General features: G+C 36.0%; 1 protein-coding gene across 1 annotated transcript in view; it reads right to left on the bottom strand.

Annotated features, from left to right (window-relative positions):
• The window catches only part of LOC105510749 (syntaxin-binding protein 5-like), a 314,922-nt gene that overhangs the window by 21,317 nt on the left and 275,394 nt on the right, over positions 1-18,211 (bottom strand). Inside the window, exons 11-12 of the mRNA XM_011940656.1 lie at positions 14,315-14,469; positions 4,041-4,113 (exon numbers count right to left, since the gene is read on the bottom strand). Of these exons, the coding sequence (XP_011796046.1) occupies positions 4,041-4,113; positions 14,315-14,469 (228 nt within the window). The remainder of the gene's footprint in view (positions 1-4,040; positions 4,114-14,314; positions 14,470-18,211) is intronic.

Genomic DNA, 18,211 nt, shown 5'->3' with positions numbered 1-18,211 from the left:
GCTCGAGAAGTGGCATTGTTACTTTTAACAGCTTACACTAAATTATGTCCACAATGGAATCACCTAGCGGAAGAATCTATAATTAAAAGAGAAGCAGAGCATTAACATTTGAAAAATTTGCAGCCTGGCCATGTGGTAGTAAAGAAAAGAGTGTTTTCAGGAGGGGAATCTAAGCAACTACTTGCTAAAGAGATTAGCATGACCAGTAAGGGAGCAAGGTATTAATAGTCAAGACAATGGACAAAAGGCATTTCAGAAATCTTTGAGGCCACCCATCCCATCACAGTCCCAGGAGCCTAGGAGAACAGAATGGTTTTGGGGGACAGGACCAGGGCACCACTGCACTGTGCCCCTTTGGGTCGCTGTTCCTTACATCCCTACAACTCCAGCTCCCACTACGGCTCAAATGGACCCAGTTGCTGCTGTGGTTGCTGCTCCAGACGGCACAAGCCATAAGCCTTGGTGAATCCACATGGTGTTAAGTCTACAGGCACCCAGAACACAAGAGCTATGGAGGCTTGGAAGCTGCCCCCTAGATATCAGAGGATATATCAAAAAGCCTGGGTGCCCATGCTGAAACCTGCCACATAGGCAGAGCCACCAGCAGTGTGCAACCTCAGTCTGGAAAAGCCTCAGGCATTCAATTCCAACATATGGAAGCAGCCACATGGACTGTGCGCAGCAAAAACATGGGGACAGGACTGCCAAGGCCTTGGGAGCCCACTCCTTGCAACAGTGTTTCCAGGATGCAGAACGTGGAGTCAAAGAAGATTATTTTGGAGCTTTAAGATTTAATGTCTACTCTGCTGTGTTTTAAAGCTGCATAAGACTTGTTATGCCTTCCTACTGGAATGGAAATGTTTACCCAACAGCTATACAACCATTGTTACCTTGGAAGTAAATAACTTGTTTCATATTTTATAAGCTTGGACTTCAAACTTTTGAATGGCTGTTAAAATGAATTAAGACTTTGAGACTACTGGAAAGGAATGATTGTATCTTATATGTGAGGACATGAGTTTTGGGGATTCAGGAGAAGAATGCTATGATTGGGATGTTTTTCACCTTCACAGGGGCAGATTCCTCATGAATAGATTAATGCCTTCCCTCAGGGATGAGTTCCCACTCTTAGTTCCTATGAGAGCTGGTTGTTTAAAAAAGCCTGAAACCTGTCCCCTCTCTCTCTTGCTTTCTTTCTCACCATGTGATTTCTGCACATTCTAACTTCCCTTCACTTTCTGCAATGAGTAGAAACAGCCTGAGACCCTCAACAGATGCAGACACTCAAACTTGGACTTTCTAGACATCAGAACTGTGAACCAAAATATCATTTTTCTTTATAAATTATCTAGCCTTGAGTATTCCTTCATAACAATATAAAAGGGACTAAGACAAAGACGTAATAGATAGGAAACTTTTAAAATTTTTGCAGGAATAATGAAAAGATGTGTGTCATATGTAGGTTTGTGTGTATGTGACTGTGTATATCTACAAGATCATTTCCTATGTAAACTAGAGAACATAGTTGGAAGGAAGACTTATGGATGTAATAACTTTCATATCCTCAAGCTTACTATAGCCTTAAAAAGGAAATGAGTACAAAATCAAATTTAAAATCCCTGTAGCTATTTAGAACCTAATATGTACCAGGCACTGCGCAAGGAGGAAATTAGTATTATTCTATGCCATATCTGTTCCAGGTGTCATCATATAACTTCTGAAACAATGTGTTTTTTTAGGGTAGGGGGTGCCTGTTAGAAAACAGTTTTTTCTCATATTATTAGGAACTTAATTAAAAAATTAGGAGTTTAGTCCAATCTCCAGAAAATATGGTGTGTGTGTGTGTGTGTGTGTGTGTGTGTATGTGTGTGTTCTGGCAGCAGTTCTCTTTCTACCAATCTGAAATGTTGCAGATGGTATCCCAAATAAGAATAGTTATATATGCAAAATCAGGTTAAAGGAACAATTCATGTCTCTTTAAGTGACAAGTAGGTTAAACTAGAGGTACCAGAGGTTAAACTAGATATATCAGAGATTCTTGGTTTCAGAGTACAAATTATTAACATTTCTAAGTTTAAAGAGTTAGAAGATAAATGGATCCCCTTGAAGACAAGGCCTACAATTTAGAATTTGATAATAGCAAGAGGTAACAATAATAGGCTCCTGACAAAGTGAAATATTATGAAAATTTTTGAGAAAAATTATTTTAGTACATTGGCAAAGAGTAGGCAAAAAGATATTAAAAAGAGAAATAGCTAAAAATTTACTAGAGGAATTTAGACATAAAAGTATAAACTGGTTGCTGTGAAAATAGAAATGAAGATATGAATCCAAGAAATCAAGAATAGAAATAATGTGTAAACCCTAATGCTTGCCTTTGGGTTGGGGATTAAATGGAAAGAAAAAGATAAAAAGAAAAAAAAATGAAAAGGATTCCAAAGTTATAACTTGTTTAACATTCAGTATAGATGAGAGGTAACCATTTGGAGGGAAAGAGAACATACTCAGTTTTTGACATGTTAAACTCCATGTAATAGCCAATGAAATGGGAATGCCACAGAGATTTTAATACATGCTAAAAAAGGTAAAATGTTAGACGAAAACTTGCAAACAAAATGTGAATTCACATACTTATATAGGGTAATGAAAAGCACAAGAATGTATGTATACATAAAATGGTAACTTTTATGTTATGCATATTCTGTCACAATAAAACAAAATTTAAATGAAAGAATATATATATACTGAAGAAAGTGGCCATGAAAGGTAAAGTACAATGGGCCTGCAAGGATGTTAGATACTTAGGCAAAGTATGAGTAACCAACAAATATGACATACAAAGAAGAGTTGAGTACCAATGAGATTAGAAGAGTATATTTTAATAAGACTCATATTAGAACTTCTTAGAGGAATAAGCATAAATCCTTACATCTACACAAAAAGTCTTATGTTGATAATTAGGGAAGCTAAGCAGAATTCCCAGTTATGATGATTTCATGGCCCAAATCCTACATCCCTTTTAAAATCCCGAGAATAATATCTGTAAATTTGAGAACCCTGGATCTTACATTTACAAACAACTTGAAGAGTAGAATTCGGACTGATTTATTCAACAAAAATTTATTGAGAGCTGACTCCATGTGGAGACAGAGCCCCTCCTTCATGGAGTCTACAGCCTAGTGGGAAGACAATCTTTAAGCAACGGCAAATAGAAAATTTTATCTGTGTCAAAAGCTATGAAGAGAGAAATGTGGGGGTTATGAGAGCCCATATTAGGATATATTACCAAATTATATAGATAATGAATTTTTTTAAAAAATAAGGAAGTGATATCTGACTTGAGAATCTTACAGATAAGATGTTGGTAAGGAGAAAAATTGAAGAGAAAGTTATTCCAGGCCAAGGAGAGATAACTTACAAAATTGTATTACAAATATATGAGGCTAAAAGATCAGTGGAAGAACATATAATGATGGAAATTAGTTTCATGCTATTACCATTATAATAAAAATGGACAGAAGATTTTTACTGACAATGTAAAGGAGTGGAGAGCACCACTATAATAGCAGTATTCTGCACTTTTTTTCAATTGCCTGTAACATAATGAAAAAGGAAAAAAGGTAAAAGAAGGCCCCTGTCTTCTCTGCCCCTGAGATTCTGGTGTTCTGTGTTGTCTGTTGCAGTAGTGCAATAATACTTTTATCATGTGTCATTTTCCATTATTCAGCTATCACATTGTACAAGTTTTCATAATGATTGATTTTCTTTAAGGAAACAACAAAAATGTGATCAATTTTATGTGTCCTGAGTCTTCAATGTTTCTGTCCAAACATCAGGTGCTGCCTTTAAGTTGTCTTACAGTTTTCTCAGTGTTTCCCAAATTCTCCTGGTTTCATTTTCACCATTGAACCAAAGTGCATTTCTGTAATTCTAGCAAACCAATATTCACACAAAGAATATTTCCTATCTAAAGAATACAAATGCCAATTATCTAAAATAAATAGAGTTTAAAAGTATTAATCTGTACATGGATAACTTACTTGCTTTGTGTCAGATCAACTACAATGAGATCTTTCTCCAGAAGTACTACGACAGCATAGGGTTCTTGAAATTCTACAAGTGAAAAAAAAATGAAAAGTTTCCATATTGTATATATTATAAAATCAGCAAAACTGCACTTCCTTTATCCCTATACAAATATTATTTAAATGATGTGAGAAGACCAAACTATAAGCCAAAGTAAGAAGTAACAAAGAGCACTTAAAAAATGTGCTTCTCAAATTTAATATTAAGATCACTAGAAAGAACAACAAAAAATTAAAAGTAGCATAGTATAGAGTTAAATATATCTCAATAATCATGGAGTGATGATAATATTGGATTATGTGAAGACAGTGAATCTGTCACCTGATCTCACATTTATCTCTTTCTTCCATAACCTCTGTATTTTAGATCTGATTTTATGCCTACAAGGAGATGTACTGGGGAATAGTATCTCTGCTTCTCTGGGATATGACACATATTCACATCCGTATAAGAACAACACTGCTTATAATAAAAAGTTTACTTTCAATTCAATGTAATTAGAAATATATTTATAGGTTGTGTAAACACATCAGATCAATCTGGTTCAACTTTAACATAACAAAGCTCTTCAGTTGCCACGGACACCCAGATTGAAGGCCACGAACACACTAAGATAAACCAAGCATGCAACCACAGGTAGAAGCTAAGTGTCCAGAACAAGGAACATGCACTAAAATTAAGAAGCATACATTGCATGGTGGGCTGTAGGATCCAATCAGACAGAGTCCTGGTATCACACCAGGGAAGGATTCCAATCAGAGCATACCTCCTGACATCACCCTATGGCAAGATCCAATTAGGATCATGCCTATTACCCTCAGACTATAAAACCTGCCCCAATCCTCAGCTTGGGGAGACAGATTTGAGATCTGTCTCCTTGCCAGTTCACTCAAAATAAACCTTTCTTGCTGCAAAAACTTGGTTCTTCAGTGTTTGGCTTTCCATTGTGCATGGGCAAATGGACCCAGTTTAGTTCAACAACAAAGTTAGTGACCCAGATCAGACTTCTGTAAATCCTTTCAGGACATTTTTGCCTGTGGCTCACTAGCTCCATATTAGGGATGGGATCCACCTGAGGGTCTCAGCAGCTGTCCAGGTGTTTTACTCAGTGATTTGCTCTTGGTTCCTGTCTCTCCAGCATGGCCCTGCTGACTTTTGGTGCTTTTACTTTCATTTTTGCAGCAAAGAGAAGTTTTGAATTTTGGAACACATTTTTTCATTATTTTTATTTTTATTTTGTGGTGAATTAATCTCTGTACAAGTGACCAACTCTCAGCTCCTTTCTTATCAACTTCCACTAAGGGGCCTTGTCAACCTCCACAAGGGGGCTTTGTTAGGGGATTTCAACTTTAATTGAAAGGAGAATAAGGGGTATGTTCACGTGGTACTCTTGACTATAAATTTGACTAGGAACTGGACTGGGAACTTGGAACTTGGATGTGTATATGTGTATGTGTTAAGTTTCGGGTTTGTCTAGTCACTTGTTTAATGTTGTTAAGACCACTCAGCAAACCCTGAAGAAGCTGCTAGTGGCAGCCAAGGAGGCCTGACTCAGGGTTGCTGTCTACTCCAATCAACCAGACTGAGCAAATTATTTGCTTGATTATGGGCTGGAGATCAACCTTCCCCATCCAGAATGGATTAAAGATGTCTGAAGCTTACAGGGACAAGTTTGAGCCTTGTCTGTTTGCTCCCATTGAGGGGATCAAAGTCAGAGTCCAAAATGCTGTGGTTTGTCTTGTTTGGTTGGCTGTTTCTGTGTCTGTTTGTATTCTGATATAAACAGTAACATTTGGCTTAAACAGTGGTTAATATTTTGATGGTACAGAAACAGCCTAATTAGAAAATTATTTAATTGAAGGACTACATTGCTCCCTCCAGCCCTTTTAGGTACTCTTAGGTGACTAGGGGATACCCAACCCATTGGTGATTCACTGGGAAGGAATCTCCATAAGTACCACATTACAGACTCAAAATATATATATCTCTGTCTAGTGCAGGGCCTTGCTCTAACCATCTGAGATAAACCTCCAAGCAAAATGAGGAATGTAATTGTAGCAGGACTTCAGCAGAACAAGGCATAAAGGTACAACAGTGGCCAAAGAAAATGCTTCTTCCTTTCTTGTGGTCTTTAAAGCCTTTGGGCAATACAGTGACATTGACGTGAACACCCAGGTAACCTGAGAGTTTTATCAGTCAGAGTGCCCCTGGTATAAGAGGAAAACTAAAAAAAGTAGAAAAGGTGTTGGGAATATCAACATCTCAAGTAGTTGAGATTGCCTTTAAGGCATTTAATTCATCTTGTTCAAGTCCAGGAAGGGCAAAAGCAATGCAACATGAGACAAGCTATGCTGCTTGCTGTGGCTCTTGCCCACAACCAGTCAAGGCACAAGATGGAGCATGCTAGGAAAAACAAATGGCCATGGGTAAGACCCCTAGGGACCCCACTGCTGGCCAAAATGGCCATACAGTCTTGAGGCCACAATGTGCATATTGTAAACAAGAGGACCACTGGAAATGTGAATGCCCTAACTATCCTGGGCAGGTGGAGGAAGAAGCTGCCCATCAATCAGCCCACCAGATACCACAGTTTCTGATAGGATTAAAAATAATGGGACTGGGGATCCTCTATGATCTAGGAACGTTGGGTAATAACTAATGTAGAAAAGAGACTTACGAGCTTTCTAATTTACTCTAGAGCTAACCTTCTTCCACTAGCTCCTCTCTTCCTGCCGGTCTACCCAACTACTTTGCTACTCTGGTTTCTCTGAAATTCAGTAAGGGGCTTCAGCTACGTGGAACAGAAAAATTTAAACTAAAATTGTTAGTTTGATAGTGATGAAGTTTGAATCTAACTGCCCCTTTTAACTAGTGAGTTATGCCTGACATATGGCTAAAGCTTTAAAAATTAAAGCTACATGATCATTATTTGTATCTGGCTGCACGTACAAGTCTGGCTGTATTTGTCTATGGTACCAAATTGACTTATAAATAGATGAGTACTCATAAATTAAGCAAATAAGACCAGGCACTTTTCAAGTTCATGTGACTTAGAAATTTTTTGGCAAATGGGAAGAGTTCAAGATTGTTGAATTGATGGGAATGCCTGTGTCCTCTGAATTATTGGACTTTAAGGTCATTACTTTTATAATGATTGCCTGACATGCAGTTATATAAAATAATTAATAGACAAATAATTTGGAATGATGACTAGCTTTGTCTATTACCTATTTTCATAAGTAATCTCAGCACACTGCTAAAAACAAAGAAATAAAGGTAAATGGGATAAATAGCTATAAATAAATTTTTATGTAATTTGAAATCCTAAATTAAATAATACTCATTAAATGTACAAGTCATTTTCAAATGTGATAAAAACTGAAACAAACTGAACATAAATAGGGTTGTCCTTGGCTTCTTAAATTTAATAGAAAGACTAGAAAGACTAATAGAAAGATTAAATATGCATTAAAATATGTTATAGGGAAATATGTTTTTCTGACAATTATAAAATGGCTCTTGGCCAAGCATGGTGGCTCATGCCTATAATGTCAGCACTTTGGGAGGCTAAGGTGGGAGGATTGCTTGAGGCCAGAAGTTTGAGACCACCCTGGGTAACAAGGCAAGACTACATCTCTACAAAAAATAAAATAATTCAAACACTTAGAGTTTCAGCTACTTGGGAGGCTGAGGTGAGAGGATTGCTTGAGCCCAACAGTTTGAGGCTGCAGTGAGCCATGATCGTGCCACTGCACTCGAGCCTGGGCAAAAGAGCAAGACCCTGTCTCTAAAACAAACACAAAAAATTGAAAAATATTAAAAATGAAATGGTTCTTATCTATTAAATAATGATATGTAACAGGCAATTCAAGATTTTGTACTTCCTATGTTTTTAATAAAATTTAAGGTTACTAGAAGCTAAAAATTCCAGTTGATATATAATTCTGTATATAAAGTATACCAAATCAGGTGTGTTTAATAAGAGAAAAAAATTATAAGAGGAAAAAAATGTCTTTTATTGAGAAAAATATTTTTTTCTAAGTCAAAGGTTATTTAAAGGGAGTGTCAAAATGTGGATTTAGGAAGGAAATAGAAACAAGACAGAAAGGAACTGTAAAGAAGAGAGAGAGAAAGAGATGTAAGAGAAGTTATAGATGTAAAGATAAGAGAATAATTTTGTATGAGAAAGTCTTGCATGGTAAATCTTTTTCCTAGAGTGACATGATTGCTTACTTAAGACGAAAGAGAACATATAGAGTGAGGCAGAGTGTCTCAGTAATCCATAGATGGTCTGAGTAAATCATGATAAGGTTTATGAATGGGAACTTATGAAGGAAATTCTGGGTGTGATTAAGCTGGCTATAATTAAAAGAAATTATTTGTGACAGTCTTTCTAAAGAATAAACTTTGATGTTAAAATACACGGATACAAAGTTTAAAAATTTGGTCCCCTATGTTAAAACAACAAAGGTTTCTTTTCTTTTCTTTTTCTTTTCTTTTTTTTTTTTTTTTTTGAGACGGAGTCTCACTCTGTCGCCCAGGCTGGAGTGCAGTGGCCGGATCTCAGCTCACTACAAGCTCCCCCTCCCGGGTTTACGCCATTCTCCTGCCTCAGCCTCCCGAGTAGCTGGGACTACAGGTGCCCACCACCTCACCCGGCTAGTTTTTTGTATTTTTTAGTAGAGACGGGGTTTCACCGTGTTGGCCAGGATGGTCTTGATCTCCTGACCTCGTGATCCACCCGTCTCGGCCTCCCAAAGTGCTGGGATTACAGGCATGAGAGCCACTGCACCCAGTCAACAAAGATTTCTTAAATATTAATTGCTTTTAGTAAGATTGCAAGAGGTTTTGATTTTTAATTCTGAAATGTGTTTTAACAACCATCCTCTGATTTAGGAACACGTTTCTATTTCTGTCACACCTCTTCCTGAGAACTACCTAGTTTCTCTGGTTTTACTTTTATCCTGAAGGTCCAGAAAAGCAATGTTTACTCAGTATAACTTGATTGAGTAACTCTTGGCTTTTCTTTATATGTCTGAATTATTTTATGTAACCAGAACTTCATATGCTCTTGCTAAGAACCATATATTCTCTGCTCAAGGAATATTTGAGCCTAGGAAACACAGATTTTGTCCTTGTTGGGTTTTGACTACTTCAGAAAACTGAGCTTTACAAGGGTTAAGGTTTTTACATCCATGTAACTTTCTGTATTGCTTTTGAAGTCTTCTGATTTTTATTCTTACTTTGACTGAATAAGTAACTATTATTTAGCAGTGAACTACCATTCTATTAAAGAAAGTAGCTTTTGAACTTTTTGACATCTTTGGCAGGTCTCTCCAGGGCCCAAATCTTAAATTAAGCCTTTTGGCCTAAAATTAATTTTACAGTTTTCCACATAGGCCCCCCTGAAGAGCCTCAAAGGGTTTATCTCTCATCTTGTACAGATATTAAATGATTAGGTTTATTTGGTAAATAATACAGGAAGTGCTGTCAAATAAGGAATGGTGTTTAACTTCCCTTAAGTTATATTTGTGTGGTTATTAAAATGTGTGAAATTGTATAGGATTCCTAAAAGTCTGATATGCCAAGATATGTGTCGTAATAATGATTATTATGTTAAATGATTGTGTGCCACCAAAATATCGAAATTGCCTTGTCAATTGAAAATTCTCATCGTATCTTTGGCTATGATTTTTCTGGCTTTTTGTCATCCACAGCAATTGTTTTAAATTCTTCTCTAGAAGTACTTGTAATGGGCTATAGTCCAAAATTGCTAATCAAAATAAAGAAAAAAATTTTTTTTGAAACATAGTCTTACTCTGTTCCCCAGGCTGGAGTACAGTGATGCAATCATAGCTCGCTGCAGTTTCCATCTCCTGGGCTCAAGCTTGATCCTCCTACCTCAGCCTCTGGAGTAGCTAAGACTACAGACATGTATGACTACACCCAGATAATTTTTTTGCCTTTTAGTGGACACAGGTCTTGCTATGTTGTGCAGGCTGGTCTTGAAATCCTGACCTCAAGCTATCCTACCACACAGCCTCCCAAAGTGCTGGGATTACAGGTGTGAGCCACTGCACCTGGCCAACCAAACAAAATTATTTAAATGAAATGAGGTAATTGATAAGGATAATGTTTTTGTTGCTTAAATGTTTTATTTTCCAAATTCAAGGAAATTTTCTGACATAAGCTATCTATAGTTTGCAGTATTTTGGTAAAGTATCCTCTGTTGAACAAAGGTGGAAGCATTTGTTTTTTCTCCCTACTTGATTCCTTAAAATTCAGAAGCTATAAATAAGTATTCTTATTTTTATTTATGTAAGTTAAATGAAAATCTTATCTCTCTTGAAAACAGGATACAATGGGAACATTGGTTATATTACCAACGTATAGACTGAAATGTTATATGTAAGAATGTGCCTAAAATGCCCGTCTTCAAGAGTTCCTAGCTTTACAGTGAGTACGTAAAAACTGTCACTTTCTGGTAGGCCCAAGAACCTTAAGACTATAAGTAAAATCTAACGCCTGACTTGGTCTGGCCATCTAGCTTCAAGAGGTTCTAATATCTGAGATTTCTTATATGATCAATGTGGAGAGGAAAAGTTATGCTTCTAAGGAAAGCAAAAGTGTATCTGTTACTAGATTCTAACATTGTGCATTGCCCTCAAGTCCTTGTTATTTGGCTATGGACTGGACTAGATTCTGAATTCTCGTAAGATCCTCTAATATTTGGTTATAACTAAATCCTGATGGAGTCCCCTAGTCCTCTTCCCCCAGTCCAGACTAGAGATGCTCTGGGGACATTCAGGGTATTTCCCCTTTTAAAATCTAACTAACTAGATGAATTAAAATATCAGAATTGGACACAAACTGGACTCATAGGATACTATAGTCTCCTTGTCTCAAAGAAGTTGATGTTGTCTCTTCTTTTGTAAAAGCCACAATGAAAATAGCAACGGGGCCCCCCTCACTATCTGTGTTCCACACTCTATGGGGCTCTCCTCAATTCACGTCACAAGAAGCCTAGCAAACTATGCAATTCTTTTTCTGTCCTCACTTCCCCTTACCATGACCCAATATAACTTGCTTAATTCTGCCACTTTACTTATCTTTCCTGATGTCAGGTTTGTCCAACAGGCAGAACTGCATGCTCTTACTAGACATGTCTTTTAGCCAAAGGTAAAATGGCCAATTACTTACACAGACGGCAAGCATGCCTTGGGATAGCTCACAACCTTAGTGTCTGTGTGAAATATGTCCACAATACCATATTGGAAAACCATTTCACGCCTTCATGGACCACTTCACATTACCAAAAAGTCCCTTTGAGGCACGGCAACAATACTTTTTTCAGCTCCCCATCTCTCAAGGATATTGGTATGTACTAGTTACAGTTTGCATGTTTTAGCATTGTATTGAAGCCTTCTATTGTCAACAGGCCACAGCCATGGCAGTAGTTCAGGACCTGATGGAAAATTTATACCAACATGAGAAGTCTCTTAAGGGCTTCATAATGCACGAGGAACTCATTTTGCAGAGCAAATTATTTAAAACATTTGTATAATTTGGCCTATTTATCAACATCTCAATTGTGCTTACAACTTCTAGTCCTCTGGACTGGTGAAACAGACGAAGGGAATAATACAAGCCCAATTGGCAAAGAATTGTGGTGTGCCATTTAGCCTGCAATGGCCCAAGGCCCTTTCTTTAGTCCTCCTTAACCCTGGCATGCTTTCAGTGTTCCTTCGTAGAGTTCTAAATTCATCCAGACGGTCAGGGTAACCAACACATTTGTGGTAGTCTCTAATCTTTACTGATCCCCTTCCAGCTAGGACTCCTCATTGGCAGTCATTTCTGCTTGTCCCATTGGCCCTTGTACACCTCCTGGGAAAGGATTTTGTACAAATCTGCCAGGTCCATATTTCCTTCTCCCAGAAAGGGGGAAATAATATTAGAGTTATCCTCACAAGGAGATCTGGCCTCAGAACTGGCTTTTACCCTAATTCTCATCTCTCAAGTTGGCCTCATTAACGCTACTGACCCTCCTCTCCAAGAGCTACCAATTGTGCCCCAAAAGTCCTGGGGCACAATCTAACACCAATGATAATCCCAGACATTACAGCTGGGGATATACTCAAGGATGCGATTTATTTGGAGAATAATCCTCTAACGAAGGAGCTAGATTAGGAAGGTTTCTGGGGTCCTGGTTTGGATTAGGTTCTGCTTGAGATGGATATATGGTCAGAAACCTTTCTGGCACTGTCAATACAGTTAAAGTATATCTCCTAGCTTGTGACAAGTGAAAAGGTCCATCCTCATTACCACTTTCCTAAAAAACAAAGGTTTTTATATATGGTTTGAAAGTGAATAGGAATGGTTACATTGCATTTATACTTTATTGAACATTATTAGAAATTGTCCTAACATCTCTACCAACGTTCAGACATTTATATACGCACAGACCACACATTCTCAATTTCTATTGCTCACACATCTTCTTTCTCAAGGCTTTTCATAGGAGGCATTTTCCTAAGCTCAGCTGTTGGTCCTCTGTTCTTTATACATTCTTTCATCATTCATTTTTGTAACTCCAAAGAACACTTATATTCTGATGATTCATAAATATTACAAGACAGTTTCTCTCTTCTTCTGTTCTCTAAACAACTCTACTGTCTCATAATCAGACTTACCTTTCTCTCTTTCCAAACACTGCTTTTACTATGCATGAAACCATAACTATTTAGCTTAAAAATTAATACATTATTTATACTCTGAACCATACAACTCAGCACTTAATTAAGGTCTTTCATTACTTAAACTTAACAAGTCACAATAATCTCACTCATCTGACCAGATTTTTTGCAATCTGACATCAGAGATTAGTTTAATACTTTATCTGTATGCTCAACAAGTTCTTGTAGTACTGGGGCCATAGAATGATTCAATAATTATTTGACAATTAAAAACATAAGTAAATTGTCTGTCCCTAGTAACTTTGGAAATAAAGTGCTACACTATTATTTAATATCAATTTATCCCATCTTTTAAATGTGAGACTAAATAAAGTAAGTTAATACATATAATAATGGAACTCACAACATATATATTTTTATACTTAAGAAGTATGCTCACTTAACCTTCCAGTAGTCATGTGGAGACCATATTACTATTCTCTTTCTACAAATGATAAATAAAACTCATAAATGTAAAGTGACTTGCCCAAGGTCACCTAGCTAGTAAGTGGCAGAGCTAAATCATAACCTCACATATTTTGTCCTCAAATCCAGTGCTCTTTCCCTTATATCTGCATATTCCCTATTAAAAACATAGTAATGTATATACACCTACTATGTTGTTGTAACATTATGCGCATTTCCTTTTTTATGTTTTCACTTTTCTCACTTTTTAGGTTTATTTATTTATTTATTTATTTATTTATTTATTTGAGATGGAATCTCATTATGTTGCCCAGGCTGGTCTCGAACTCTTGAACTCAAACGATCTGCCTGCCTTGGCCTCTCAAAGTGCTGGGATTACAGGCATGAACCACCACACCTGGCCACATTATTAAAATATTTCATCATCATTAGATTTCATTATACAGATTGCATAACAACATAACTAGTTGTTGTGTTTACAAAAAGTCTTTATATTCAGGATAATAAAAATATATAAGCATTTCTCCTCCCAAAGGCCCTTCTGACTATTCTCAAAATTTTTAAAAGTCATTATCCACACATCCGCAATCCTAGAGTAATCAGAGGTGCTGCAGTTGCATCTGAAGCAAAGCCAGATGTGAAACAGATGCAGCACCACCACAGTTACAGATTACTGATATCAGGTAAGTGCTTTAACTTTGATTGGCTTTGGGATGAAATTGATGGAGCTGGTCTGAGAGAGGCTATTAAGAGACCTCAGCTTCCCCAAGTGATTTCACCCTGGACCCTTATCAGACCCTCCCAGCTCAGCTTCCACCATCTAATCAAAGTTTAAAGCACTTACCTGATATTAGAACCTGAAATGCCAGGATTGCTGTACTACATCTGTGTTATTTCCAGTTTGTCAAGTAGGTACAATTGCAGAACCTGTTCCAGCACCTGTAGCTCACAGCATTATACCACAGTAGACATCCACTGCCAAAACTGAAAATATTTAACCTTAATTTTGTTAGAAACTTGTCATTTCAAAAATGATTTTCAACATTAATAGTTTCATTTTAGTTACTTACCATTTGGATAGGGTGTTTCACATAAAGTTAGAAATTCAACAATAGGATGATCCATTTCAAGTACTGTAATTGCTTTTCCATGCATGATGGTTAAACTTGGTCTTCTACAAGCTTTGTCATAGGACAGCCCACCAGAGAATATTATGAATGGTTCACTACATAGGAAAAAAACATTAATGAAACTCAGAAGTCATTTAAAATGACACAAAGTCACAGGACTGAACCTATAAAGAACAGGTTTTGTTGTATACCATATAATATGACAGACAGCAAAAAACTTGCCTGGCTCAAAATTTCTCATTCAATAACCTACTATTCTACCATTTCCCATTTTCTAGATGTACATTCTCACTATTAAATTTACTAATGGATCAGTCTAAAGATGTTGGGGTAGGTTCGGGGAAAGGCAGTGAGCTTGGAGAGAGGTAGATGTGCTCACTGACTCTCAAAAGGACATCTTCACATACATTAGTTGGTTCTCAAACTCTAAATCACTATCATTGGAATATCAGTCTATGTTAGAATATCAGATGAACTAGCTGGTGTGTGGGGCCTAAAATTTCTACAAGAGAAAAGAGACAAATTTTAATATAAAATGAAATTTGATAGTGGAAAGCTCAAAATGGCAGAGGGTAAAATAAGAATTCTAGATAATGGAGTTTCTGTGAAAAAAGAGTAAAGATAAAAAGATGGAGAAAGGTAATATGTAAGAGAAGAATAGCTAATCAAAGATAAATTGCCTTTTCTATTTTACTTGTGGCCAGTCTATATATCTATATATCCTCTATATATCTTGCTCAACTAACTTTAAACAAGGTTTTTGGTCTGTTGCTTTATAAGATACAATTAGATGGCAGAGTGGGGTTAAGATGCCTCTAAAACATTATAGCTATCTGAAAATTATGAAATCTTTCCACAGTTTTTCATTTTTCATTTCTCAAATCAATACTTACATATCTCTAGTGTATGTGTACGAAAGAAAAAGTGTGTTAGCAGGAAGTATTTTCAAGAAGTCAGAAGTAAATACCAAATTGAAAATATTCTTTTCTAATTTTTTTAAAGAACTAGAGGCTTTTATTGTATCGAATTATTTGAGAACATAAGGCTCATCTACATAATTCACTTACATCCCATTTGCTAAGCTGAAGGATCTACTTGCTTCTAGAAATCGCTCTATAAGATTTTCTTTTCTCTTCTATTTTATACTGTGTGAGGCACCAAACATTATCAGTGGGACATTTACTAATCTTATGCTGGCTATATAACCAAAAAGGGGGGCTTTTTAAGAAAATTTCTAAACAAACCTACATATAAAATGCATGTACTATTTTCTGTTTATAATTCTATCTTAATATTCTGACATAAATATTTGAGTTATAAGCAAAATAAACAAAAATACTCTAACTTGTTTTACTTCAGTTGATTTGAGTACTAGTTTTGCACCAGTGATTTGATATGGTAAATGACCAACCTACTAATGATGCCATTAAAAAGCACATTTGTTATTTCTATAAAATGCATATTTATATTATTAATAAGATTCATCCAGATTTAAAAAGCATTTCTAATACAGTTATTTATGAAATAGTTGGGGGGGGTTACCTTTGTTTGTTGCTTTGTTTTGCAAATAAAAAGGCCATGACTTAAGAGAATGTAGTATCTTTTCATAAATATTCAGCTTAACTATCTACTATTAACATTAATAAAGGCCATAAGTATCTATTTTTTTCCTGTGTAAAAGTAGGTGAATTTACTCTCATTCCCTAAAACTAATCCAAACATAGGATAAGGAGCAATTTACTTCCCCTGCTTTTTTGTATATACATTGGAAATATGTCCTCTCCAATATTGAAAGGAAGTAAAATCTCTTCTGCTGTAATTATGACTCTGCATCAGAATACTCTGGGCCCGAAGTTAGTTGTTAATATTTATGCATTTCTCTATAAACTACTGAGTGATTACATAAAAAGTTACTTCCTCAAGAAAGTGCTCAGGGAACCACTCATGGTTAACTGTACTAAATATTTAATTATCATATTAAATCCTCATAAGCAATGTCCTCACTTTATTAATGAGGTTAAATAACAGCTAAGAAGAAACAACCAAAAGAAAATTGAGATCTACCAGACTTCAAAGCCTGTGATTCTAAACACTCCTATATATTGCCTCTAGTAATAAATAGCTACCATTTACTGAGTGCTTACTATGTGGCATATATTGTGCTATGTGTACATATAAAGTAAATTTTGTGTAATCCTCATGACAACCTTGATAAAGAAAGTACTATTAGTCCCATTTAGTACATGAAGAATCTGGTATTAATGCAGATTAAACTTGTCCAGGGTCAAGCAGCTAGTGAGTACCAGGACAAAGATTCAAACCCAGACTCAAAAGCCCACATTTTTCATTTTTCATTTAATGTTTCCCAAACTGCGGAATACAACATGGTAGTTGTTCAGCAGAAAAAAATTAAATTTGATAATTTGATAAGCACTTGCAAAACCACACCTTCTTTCAGGAATTTTGCATTTCATATCATATGTTAAAAATTAGGAGAAATCATATGGCAAGCAATCCAATTTACTTTTATAGAATTCAGAATTTCTCGCATTTATTAAATTTCAGGTCCCTTTTATTCCATGAATATCATTAGTAATTAAAGGAACACAGTTGTTTGATAATGTTGTACCACACTACATGTTGTAGCACACTAAACTGTGTCAGGTGTTATTTAATACAAAGATTCTATTAAGGGATACCTATCAGATGGATTCTTATAAAAGAAATATATGACCATATACTTGAAATGTCCTCATACTTAAAGAAGGCATTAATAAAAAATAACAAATTATGGATACATAACATGTATGAATCTCAAAGGCATTCTGCTGAGTGAAAGAAGTTAGGCTTAAAAAGTTACATAATATATAACCGCATATATATAACAGTCTCCAAAAGGCAAAACTATAGTGATGCAGAACAGATCAGTGGTTGCCAAGGGTTAGGAGTTGGAGAGAGGAGTGACTATAAAGGAACAGAATGGGAGAGTTGTGGGAAATGATGGAAATATTCTTTATTCTTATTGTGGTGATAGTTTTAGAAAACTATGCGTGTGTTTAAAAACATGAAACTGTATGCCAAAAGAAAAATAGTTAATTTTACTGTATGTATAATCTGTAAAATACATAAAGAAAACAGCATTAAAAGTTTGCTCCAATGAAGGCAACAAGATTAAACAAGTTATGTAACATAATATAATAAATATTAAATGCTAACATATATTGAATATTTATGATATTCTAGGCATCGCATGCAGAATTTTACATGCATTATTTTATTTAATCCTTATCACATCCAAATGAGATAACTATTATTATTATCTCCATTTAACAGATGGGTATATTGAGGCTTGGAGAACTTAATTATACATAAAGTTCCTGCCATAATAGGAACAGATTAAAAGACTAGCAGAAAATATTTTTCTTTTTTTTTTTATTATACTTTAAGTTCTAGGGTATATGTGCACAACATACAGGTTTGTTACATATGTATACATGTGCCATGTTGGTGTGCTGCATCCATTAACTCGTCATTTACATTAGGTATATCTCCTAATGCTATCCTTCCCCCCGCCTCCCCACAATAGGACCCGGTGTGTGATGTTCCCCTTCCTGTGTCCAAGTGATCTCATTGTTCAATTCCCATCTATGAGTGAGAACATGTGGTATTTGGTTTTCTGTTCTTGTGATAGTTTGCTGAGAATGATGCTTTCCAGCTGCATTCATGTCCCTACAAAGGACATGAATTCATCCTCTTTTTTATGGCTGTATAGTATACCATGGTGTATAGGTGCCACATTTTCTTAATCCAGTCTGTCACTGATGGACATTTCGGTTG

This window comes from Colobus angolensis, unplaced genomic scaffold, assembly GCF_000951035.1.
Source record: "Colobus angolensis palliatus isolate OR3802 unplaced genomic scaffold, Cang.pa_1.0 Scaffold190, whole genome shotgun sequence".
Lineage (NCBI taxonomy): Eukaryota > Metazoa > Chordata > Mammalia > Primates > Cercopithecidae > Colobus > Colobus angolensis.
Note: the sequence above shows the minus strand (reverse complement) of the source record. Positions and strands in the feature narration are given on the sequence as shown.